We start from the raw sequence: 11,944 nt of genomic DNA on the forward strand, positions 1-11,944 counted from the left end.
AATGCTTACCCTCCCGTTAATTTCTTGTATGTGTTCACATAATATATATGTACATATTTGGTATGCAGTTGGGCTGTAACTTGAACAGGTAAAAAAGAACACAGTGAAAAAACAAATTATCTGCTGATGCATCATATACCTGTATGGATGCACATAATTCTCGACAAGTTAAATTCAAAACTGATCTTAGGACAGTTTCCATGGCTCAAAACAGATATTATTGAAACAAGCACATTCTTGGGATTTAAATACCCATCCCCTTAGCATCCATTAGTTCATACTTGTCAATCTGATTTTATGACAATATATTCTCTTCCTTTTCCTATATATCATTGTGAAATCCGCCATATAAATGTATATATTCAAGTTAATATTAATTGTGTATGATATGTAAGTTTAGCTAGTTAGGTTTATGGTTTAGGTTTAACGTCCTATTAACAGCCAGGGTCATTTAAGGACGTGCCAGGTTTTGGAGGTGGAGGAAAGCTGGAGTACCCGGAGAAAAACCATCAGCCTACAGTCAGTACCTGGCAACTGCCCCACGTAGGTTTCGAACTCGCAACCCAGAGGTGGAGGGCTAGTGATAAAGTGTCGGGACATCTTAACCACTCGGCCACCGCTAGTTATTGAGGTATCAGATGTGAAAACCTAGTGATTTTATGTCAGGACATTTTATAATAACTCGGTCACTGCAACCACTTGTTTGATCATATAATTACAGTTTGACCATATAGAAGCTTCCCACCAAATGGCAGTGAATGTGGTTCAGTGGTTTTAGTGAATTCATCAAAAATATTCAATTTTTTACGGAAATATGAAGAAGACGCCAGACAAAATATGATTTAAATAGTTCACTTAAGACTTTGCCTTCACAAGGGCCAAAATCACCCACCTGCTATCTAGTGATGACATTGATACATTAAGATAAAGTTAATAAGTATATTGAAGTGTACCCTGAACGAAAAACGATAATCAAATATGTTATTCTTTGTAACCACCAAAGAAGAATGTCGCAAACCGCATCAAAATCGGTTGGCCGAGTGCCGAGATATCGCACATCGAAGTACGCGATTTGCACCTGTCGATCGACTGCTAATCAGCGTATCGGTCAAGTTCAAGTTCTTTATTTCCTTGAGCCTTACGGCTCATCGGTTCAACAAATATATACATGTACAGAAATGATACAATACAAAAACCACACACTCGCATACACACACACACACACACACTCACACACACACACACACCCTCACACAACCGGACTAACACATACATTGTACAACAGGTAGAGTGTAGAAGGACATTTTTTTATGCTAATAAAAAATCTGTTCTTTGTTTATTACTGTATTTAATATATTTTGCTAAATTTGAAAGATCTTTTTTGTTAACTGTTTCTAGAAGTTGAATAAATTTGTACATACTAGGTTTATTATAATAATATTTCTTAATAAAACGTTTTCTTAGGTCTAAAAAAAATTCACATTTAATAATAAAATGAAATTCATCTTCAATGTCTCCACTGTTACAATAGGAACAAATTCTTTTATTTCTTTCTAAGTTATTAAATCTACCAATTTCAATATTTAATTTATGTGATGACAATCTAATTCTAGCTATTTCTTTTAAATAAGAAGTACCTATTGGTTTTGATAAATATGGCTGTAAGTATAACTTTTCACTAATAAACTTGTACAGTGAACACTTGGAAGATGAATTGATTTTTTCTTTACATTCTTGTATAAATATATCACATAGTCTACATTTAACAATATTCATAATATAATCAGCTGTATAAATATCCCCATTTTGCCATATATACCCAACACCCATTCTATACAGTTCTTCTTTTACTTCATTCAACCATTCATTCCCGTTTTCTAACATATCTTGATAACAAGCATTTAACACACAGTTATCGGTTTGTTTTAATTTCAACCAATATTTAAAAATTCTAAATTTTCTCACTATTACAAAAGGTAATCTCCCTAATTCTTAAATAATTATACAAATGATACAATTTGAAGTACTTTTCTTGACCCCCAATAATCATTTTAAAAACTGTAAGTAGATTTTCTCTATATCCGGTGCTTTATGAAAACCCCAAATTTCAGCCCCATAGTTAAATATACTACCGACGTATGTATCAAAAACATGTAGTTGGGTTTCAACGTTAAAAAAAATTTCTTTGATACTCCAGAAATTGAAAATAATGCTTTTCTTCCTTGTTCAGCAATTTTTTGTTGAGTTTTCTTAAATTTACCATTAAAATTCATTTGTATCCCCAGATAATTAAATTCATCTACGGTTTCCAATACATGTACACATCCGTCATATAACCACTTTTCTTCTTTTCTTAATTTACCACCGTTTCGGAAAACCATTACTTTAGTTTTGGTAGTGTTTACAGTAAGGTTCCATTTCTTTGTGTAAAGTAATAAAGTATCTAACATTTTTTGCAGTCCCTCGGGAGTTTCTGCCATTAGACCATATCATCAGCATACATAATTAAAAACTAGTTAATAGTATATAACTCAATAGATGGACATCCTTCTGTTAGGAAATTCATTTCACAGTCGTTGACATACATGGAGAACAATAATGGTGACATTATTTCACCCTGGAATAACCCATTTTGACATTTAAAAAAATCGGACATATTATTATTATATTTGACACAACATTTCACATTTTTATAAAGTGCTCTTATAATATTCAACATTTTCCCTTCAACACCTTCTTTAATAAGTTTGTACCACAAATTTTGTCTGTTTATAAAATCAAAAGCTTTCTTGTAATCAATAAAACAGCAATATAGTCTTTTCCTATTTTTTAAAATTTTACTTATTAAGGTTTGTAAAACAAAAATGGCGTCTACAGTAGATAAGTTTTTCTTAAAGCCAACCTGAGCGTCACTTAATTTAGAATAATCACTATCAAATTTCATTAGACGCTCATTTAAAATTGATGTAAAAATTTTACCTAAGTAACTAACTGCTCCTGTAATTATTGGTATCATTTCTATCACCTTTCTTGAAGATGGGTATAATATTGCCTAATGATCAAGATGAAGGATAAAAACCAGATTTAAAGATATTATTGAACAATTGGACTAAGCAAGGCAAAAGTACCTCTTTTCCTTTAATAAAATACTCATTTAATAGTAAGTCTGACCCACAAGCCTTAGAATTATTCAAGTTTCTGATAGCTTTAAGAACTTCACTTTCAGATATCTGATTATCTAATTCATGAAGCATATTATTTGGTACATTTATATCATAATCATTTAAAAAATCTTTGACCATTGGATTATCCACAGGTTCTGTTGTTGATAATTCATTAAAATATTTGTAAAAATCTTGTTCGTTAAGATTACCATGAACAATATTTTTCTTTTTCCTGAATTTACTGTAAAAAGCTTTAGGATTACTTTTTCTCAGAAATTCCATCATATTTCCCTGTTGAGCTACATATTCACGTTTTAATTTAGCTTCGAGTTTTTTTATAAATACGCTTTTTAGATGTAAAAATGTTTCTGTTTTCTTCTGACTTATCAGAATTGAAAATAAATAAAGCGTTTTTGAAATCAGTATATCTTTTCTTACAAAGTTCATTAAACCATGGCTTGTCCTCTACTCGAGATTTTCTAGCCCGTCTTGGTGTACCTGTAATAGTATTTAAAGGCAATAACAATTCATTTAACATATTTGTAAACTTATTGACACTTTCATCTATACATTCTTGGTTATCTCCCCTTATGTTACAAAACTGTAACAGTTCTCTACTATATTCCTCTAAACAATAAAGCGACCTATCTGCATGGTCCTCAATCCATTTCGCCTTAGTATATGATTATTTTGCATTTTCCACAACAGGTATAATACTAGTTTTTACCTCATACAAATCCACTGTAAAGCTAACTGGAGAGTGGTCTGGAAACATTTTAAAAAAATACCACTTTCAAAATAAAAAATTTTCTTTAAAAAATCATCGGACGACAATACATAATCTATTAGACTGGACCCTCTACTATTTAAAAATGTTATATTGCCATTAATATCATCTTTATGGCGCCCATTTACGATTCTTAAGGACGTGGTTTTACATAATGTCAATAGGTGTCTACCAAATTGATTAACACAGGTGTCGGAGTTGGCTCACGCTGATTTGGGAACTCTTCAGTCTATGACGTCACAGGTTAAACGGAGTGACTGGTATGGTGGCCAGTAGCATAGAACACAGTGTGAACAGTATCAGCACAAATATGTTTGAATACGATCTGGACATGAGATTTGAGGTTGTTGAATTTGGCGAATATTGCCGACGAGAAGTCGGAATCCAACAATATAAGTTTGAGTTTAAAAAAAAAATAATAACATAGTGAAATTGACTCTGAAAATGACCGCTTGGTTTACACAGACTGGTGTAATAATCGGTCAATCACCAATAAATGTATATTAGTTATGTGTTTACCATTTCTTACTCATTACTAAAGAAAGGAACACGGCATCAACATTTTTAACTAAAATAATGTGCCATTTCATTCGCAAATTAATATTCAAATAAACATACCAACAATACAACAGTTCTGAATACTCTGCTTTGTGAGAAAAGACGAACACACGTACAGTAAATTCAAGCGTTATATTCTATACAAAACCCGCTTTAGTCATGAAGGACACTTAATTTAGAAAGTAATATATTATAATCATCATGATCTACAATATACTAAATCTCTCTCCCGTATGAATACCAGTGTTAAAGTCTACAACAAACTTCTACATATACAGATTTTATCCCTTGTTTTACATCTCATGGTCTCAGGGATCAAGGACGATTAAATGCTTGAGAAAGACATAATTTATATACGATCGTTGTCAGTGAAATTATATAAAAGTGATTCGCAACAATTATAATATAATTGATACTTTCTGTACAGGTATAAAGCATAGGTACTTATTAAAACCATTATTTTAGCTCCGTTTTTAATGATAAAACACAAACAATTTATTTCATCGTGACTAATCATAATTAATACTAAAACTTATAAACTCGTAATGATTTTCGTGTATGATTTTTTTTCCCTCCAAATTGTATGTATTTTTTGATATTATTTTTGTAATTGTGTCATTATTATGAAGTGATCGAGACCCTTGTTGTTTTGCTTTCAATTCGTGTCGCAAGTCATATCTTTACTTAAAAAAGGACTTTTAAAAGATGTATAAACATGTTCGGAGAATTACGAATTCTCAAGTTTGAATTGGTTAGTATACCGCTAAACAATTACCAGGTGTGAAATTACGGTCCACAAGCTCGTCACACCTGTCACTGCACCACAGGTGTCCGTGATTTCTGGTGTTCTAATCGACACACGCCGATAATTGCTTGTGAGTTCACGCGTTTGGTTTCTGTGCACTTCAAAGGAGTTCCGAAGACATGCTTTTACAGGTTGTTTGTACATAAACTGAGCTTGAATTTTATTAAGAATTGCGTTTATACTATAGGGAATACATTTTCAAGTTGTTGAAATCAAACACATTATTTTTGGAATTCAGTGAGTTTCGTTTTCAATACAAACGAAAAAAATCATATCTCAAAGGTTTGTCTTTAGAATAGTTAACCTAAATTACCTCATTCATATATATACCCATGAAGTTGAAATTTACTCTATGAATCTTGTCTGGGAGTTACTGATCTTTCATGGACACGTTTATCAATTGCGGACAATTACCCAAAAATCACAAATAACGGTATAATTTATGTTTTGGCTAATTAAAAAAAAATGATTAGCATTTATTTCACATCTTGAATGAATTGCATTTTAAACTTGTGTTACTAGAAGTATTATAACCGAAATCAATACTGGTACATTTGTATGTAACAAACCTGTCATGCCCCCATAATAAAGGCTATATGATGTAAGTCGTTATAAACTGCCGGTTATTCAAATGTCATACATGTTACAACGACCCTTTTAAAATAAAAAAATATAAATAAAATATTTTAATATAAATGTTATATACAACCTGTTATAATAGAAAATAGGTAAGATAATACACGTTGTATTTGGCCCGTTATAATAGAAAATTAGTAAGATGTTACATGTTGTGTATGGCTCGTTATGAGAGAAAATTAGTGAGATGCTACATGTCGTTTAAAAAGAAAATTATATGTGCCTGGTTTCGGTAGCACTTGTTATTAACTAATTCACAAATATAACTCAGAGAGTTTATTCAGCACTTTCATTTTTGTTGTCTTATTCGCATTAATTACAGGCACGTGTTCACGTTTGTTTCTATATATTTCCTATATGGCGGCTCCGATCGTGTTCAACCTGTGACGTCACAGGTCAGAGGTCACCAAAACGAGGTATTCGGCTTTGGGCTTCAGGTGTGTTTTCGAGAAAAATCACAATTACTCGGAAATGGGTCGGCCGATTTTAATGCGGTTTTCTGCATTCTTGTTTATTAATCAATACCAATAACATATTAAAATAAAAAATTTTCGTTCAGGGTACACTTTAAGTACAGGTTCAAAATCAGGTCTTATTGTTTTTGAGAATTACATGTATTTTATGAAAGCAGCATATTTGACCCCGTGGCCTTGAAGCAGTCCTTAAAAAGATCTTTGTCAATTTAGCAATGGCAACCTTAAATAAAGGTCAAAGCTATTCATTTTAACTTGTCATCTCTATACACTAGCATATCTCACATACCAAATAATACGTTTTTAGTCTGGTAGCTCTTTATCGCAGGATAATATCAGAGTCTGTTGGTCTCAATGTTTGAGAAATTTAAAGATGTATGCCTCTTTGGCCCTTCAGTGACCATGAATGTAGGTCAAGGTCATTTATTGAACAAAGGACCTGTTACAGGTTACATTGATTTTTGCCCACGAGCCAACTTAATAATTACCAGGTGATATATGAAGTGCTATATGAGACAACCCATGAAATATGCTTTAAAAAATTCAAAAGGTCCCAGGGGCCTGTTCCATGACCATTTTAATATCACCCGACATGGGCGTGTGACAGGGTTCCATTTTTAGTCAAAATAACGGACATTTAACTTGTTTTGCTTCAAAAAGTTATCATTTTCTTTGTCTCATTGTCTCATATGGTACTACAAATATCATCCTGTAATTATTAAATTGGTTCAAATGTGTACCGGCCGGTTTAGGCTATGGGACAGATTTCAACACATTTGTATACGAAACGTTTATCATTTTGTGATAAAAAGCGTCCCATGGTCATTCTCGGCCGTGAGATTCGGTACATGCACTTTTGATTAAGTGACCAGCTGGTACCGGCTTTCGTATCATTCTCAACACTTTATAGAATCTTTGTCACAACCACATGAATGGTCGTAGAGTAACCGTCAGAAACCCTGTAGTGGCGATCGGAAACGGTGAAACTATCAGGTCAGACTGTTAAAATGATCAAGAACGACACCAATTTTCAATTCAGTAACTTTTATTACATAAAAACAATGGTTGATATTTACAAATGATTTGTACACAACATGACTATACAGGGTGGTGATTTCCAAAGTAACAATGGTACGTTTGACCCTTGTTAGGTCACCTATCATATGTATGTTATAATTAGTGTATTTACAAAACAAGAAATATCTGTAAAAAAGATAAATGGCATAGTTTTTAATGTTTGTGGTTATAATGTAATACTGATGGTGAAATAAATTAACGAACTAATGCGTTTCTGCACCGATATTAAAATGATATCGTTTTGAATCATTTTTGGTTATAATAAGATTACATTTGAATCAGGAATATAATTTTATTAATGTGTCATTTGAAAAGATACAGCCACTTATTCAGCTTGCATTCAATCTTAACTTTGTTTCGTTTTTAATTGAATATCAGCATTTTACATTTACCGCTACATCGACCAATCACATTATTCATATTGACCAGTAACTCCATCTGTCGCGTCATATCCGGGACCAAAAGAATAGTATACGGCTATGCCGAAAAAAATACATTGTTAGGGTTATCCCAATTTTTTTTTGGGGGGGGGGGGGGGGTGAACAGGTTTCGGACGACCCACTGGAGGAGGTAGGGGAAGTCAGGTTATACACCTAAATCAGATACAGGGATGTGGATTTCAGGGTTGATATGAATCACACGCATGCATTTCTAGGTCAGATAAATGTGCATTGATACTTGTACTGTAATCACGGACTTAGATAAACACACCTTTGTCCGTAAAATAAAACATTGTTATTAAATCAATCATGAATACTAGGTATCACTAACATTTTCATATGATGGGAACAAACAGTTCAATGAAAGAATAGGGCAAACACATTCTATGATTGTTGATAAAAGAATCCATCAGAAGAAAATTTCGGCCATGATAATAAAATATAAAGTTAATGTTGTTTAAGTCCACTGATATAAACTGTCTGTACCCTCACTCAAGGTTGAGTCACTCAGTCACTATAATACTTGAGGAGTTTGAGTCCCCACCCTCCTGTATCTAACTCTAAGTTTGACCACAACACATCACCCTTCTGTATACCTACTACTCCCTGTTCTCCTTTGTTTGTGTGAAGTGTTTTTATGTACTTCCCTGCTCCACTTATCAGTTCTATTGTGTTCCTTGTCTTGTCAGCAATAACAATATTACCCTTACTGTCATATACAACTGTACTAGCACCAAACTTGTCTGGTGTGACCGACTTCTGTTCTTGTTTCCCCTCCCACTGGTCCTCTATCCCCTCCCCCCGGTAATGGACCAGGGGCTGGAGTGTTGGGCTGAACACAATGATGAGACGCCTGAAGTTGGATGAAATGGAGCCCCCGCCGATATGTTTACCAGCGACTGCAGCTATGTTACCCGTAACACTACATTGTGATATTGACTTTACAAACCCCGTCCCTGACCCCTCCTCAATGTGTGTATGTAACACCTGACCGTCTATTGTGTACATCACCACCTTGTACCCCTGTATATAATCCCGTGTACCCACCACTACCCGACCCTCCCTGGTCACACACAGACTGGCTGGGTAATCATCTGTATAAAACCTTGTGACTGTTGTATATGGTGTAGATACTTCACAGATAGTGTTATCTCTAAAACAACAGAACCACAGACGGCCTGTGGTGGGGTCCAGACTGATGTCCTGTATGACACTGTTGTGTTGTATCGTCTGTATGACCCGACCTTTCTTGTTAATGAGATTTACTGTGTTGGTGTCATAGTAACACAGCCACGCACATCCATCAGATGTAGGGCAGATCGATGTGATGTGATCCGGGTATGAGAACTGATATTTGACCTTAGGACGATCACGAAGTTTGTACCGGACTTCTCTAGAGGATGCTTGACCAGCCTCTGTAGACTGTTTTGGTCGGACTACTGGACGTTGGTCGGAGTGACCACCAGATGCTGACCCTGCCTGGAGATGGTCGGTTGGGAGTTCCATGTTCCCGAGGGCCTGTTTCAAGTGACTTAGTCTCTCCATACCCGGAGTAAACTCGGCAATTTTTATGTTAGGTGTTGGTGGGATGTTGGGATCCAGTTCCCGGATTTCTGATACCGAGTCGTACACGAGTACTTCGGTTCCTGTCTGGAGAGTCTGTTTATATTCTGATGAGAGTTTATTCAAAGTATCCAACCTCCTCTCCAGGTCTGTGATGTGTGTCTGGATGAGGTCCGTGTCCGCCACCTCCATCTTATTATAAATCGATACATACTGTGCTGCAATTTCATCTAATTCTTTTTTACATTTCTCAGTATTCTCGATGACGTTTTTACGACGTTTTTCGTACTCAGTTTTGCATAAAAGTAATTTTGTTCGAGATGAAGTTATTTCCTCGTTCAATTTTGGAATATTTACGTTTTCTGTGTCATTGATAAAGTCCGTAATAATATTTGTTTTTTCTTTTTTGATTTTCGACAGTTCTGAGAAACTGTCGAAGTGAAGTTTATGGCTTGAAAGGATACATGTTGTGCATATTAATACATCACACGTTTTGCACACAAAAATAACATCGTTATCTTTGTGGACATGACATTTCTTTTGTCCTTTTACCCTTACGGCTAATTGTGCGCGGTTTGCCATGGTTACAGATAGATGTAGAATTGGGGGGAAAATTGAGAGGTGGCGGCTGTTGTAAATCCTGTTGTCCCTGTATAACAAAGAAATGTCAGAATTATTATCAAACATCTAAATTATATTAGGTAAATACAACGTCCGTATGGAATAGAATTTAACTCTCCCATAGGGCAGATCAAAATAAATGTACTCTCTATCACATAAACATTTCACTACATCAAAAGAGGGAAAGGTTTCTCCACAATATTTTTCTAAATCAGCACATCCGGGCAGCCCACGGACAGGAGAAATTATAATGTATTATACATACAGAATATTAAGTTTTATGTGCAAGGTAATTAGTTGTACATACAAGATGATATATTCTACGTACAAGATCAGATGTTGTACGTGTACAAGATATTAGTCTTTTAACTCGACTGCAGTGAGGTTACCACCAGCTGAATGGCTTTTCCCGGGATGATAAAAGCAACAAAATATAATGATTGATTTAAATGGGAGTTTTACGCTAGATAAAGAGACTAAAATAAGAAAGAAAAAATAACGTTTTTGACACTACATATATGTACTTACAGACGCTTATTGGAGTCTTAAAATAAAGCCAATGTGCTCCGCTCCCTGGCTTCTTGTTGAAAATTGATGTCCTCTGAGAGATAGGGAGGTACTGCCTGTTTGATATAAAAGTATAATGATAAACATTTGTTTCCGTTATAAGACAACATGGCATACAAGAGATCCAAGAGGGATCCTTGGCGCCCACCATTAAATGTTCTTTATCGGTTCTTTGTAAGTCTGATTTGTTCTCTACATTAATGGCCTGATAACAAGGAGAATATGAAATCTAAGAAAGATCTAAACGTTAGAAAAAAATTGTGTGAATTAGAAATACATGTAGTATAAATAGCAATGATTTTCAACTTTCAGTCAATTTTAATTTTGTTTTCTGGGTCAGATTCAAGATCAAATAAACACAATAAACTAACCGAGGGAAACGTCCATATAAAGTTTGAAACAAGGAGAACCTGCATATGAGTTCTTCTAACAGAGAGCTAAGAAGAATTTCCTGGGACTTAGGAAACAGCACAGGGACCTGACACGAATTCCCTACCCACGGACCGTATGATATATATGGACCGTGGTTTGGGAATTCGTGCCAAATCTCTGTGGGACATTGCAATACTAAATTTCAACTGTCAACCATTTTGTTTTCTGGACCAGACTCCAAATGAGTACACCTAGCGACCAAGGAAAACCTACATATACAATTTGAGAGAAAGAAAAAAACTTTCCAGGACTTCTCAAGAAATAACTATGACAGGATTGTTTACGGACGACAGGACGGACGGACGGACGACGTAGGCGATTTGAATAGCCCATCATCTCGTGATGGTTGGCTAACAAGGTGTAACTAAAATAGTCAATAGCTAAGTATGAAATTATCACAATATTTCAAAGGATTTTTTTGGTGTTTTAATTATCTAGGTCTTTCATACCTGATATTGTAGACCAGGATTATTCGGGTTCCTGTTGTGGCAATGCAATATCGCTGATGACTTTTGTAAGTGTTTTGCTTTGTTTTTTGGTGTGTTTTTTAAACGTTTAATTCTATTTCCTTTATAGGATGACAAAATGTGGTAATTTTTGTTTTATTCTGCAGAAAATACGAGAAAATAAACACATTATACTATGTCTATTTGTGATCGTTTGTAACTTATTTGTGTCTTGATAAAGGGGCAGATTGCCTCGAATATTCGACAATTTACTTGTCTGTAGTGTCGTTATTACTACTTGACAATTATATATTATATATTTCTAGTAATACGTATCCAGTGAACATTTGTTTGTTAGGATCCACTACCAATATT

General features: G+C 34.6%; 1 protein-coding gene across 1 annotated transcript; it reads right to left on the minus strand.

Annotated features, from left to right (window-relative positions):
* Positions 1-8,044: 8,044 nt before the first annotated feature.
* LOC117333746 lies at positions 8,045-10,721 on the minus strand. Its single transcript, XM_033893170.1, has 2 exons — positions 10,653-10,721; positions 8,045-10,152 (listed from the first exon to the last, which is right to left on the minus strand). Exon 2 carries the CDS (start codon positions 10,083-10,085, stop codon positions 8,448-8,450), a length of 1,638 nt encoding a protein of 545 aa, XP_033749061.1. The 5' UTR covers positions 10,086-10,152; positions 10,653-10,721; the 3' UTR covers positions 8,045-8,447.
* Positions 10,722-11,944: the final 1,223 nt, after the last annotated feature.

Source organism: Pecten maximus, chromosome 8 (genome assembly GCF_902652985.1).
Source record: "Pecten maximus chromosome 8, xPecMax1.1, whole genome shotgun sequence".
In the NCBI taxonomy this organism is placed as follows: domain Eukaryota; kingdom Metazoa; phylum Mollusca; class Bivalvia; order Pectinida; family Pectinidae; genus Pecten; species Pecten maximus.

What these genes read in the sequence shown, in the direction of transcription:
- LOC117333746 (XM_033893170.1), bottom strand. Translation starts at nt 10,085, where the DNA reads ATGGCAAACCGCGCACAATTAGCCGTAAGGGTAAAAGGACAAAAGAAA.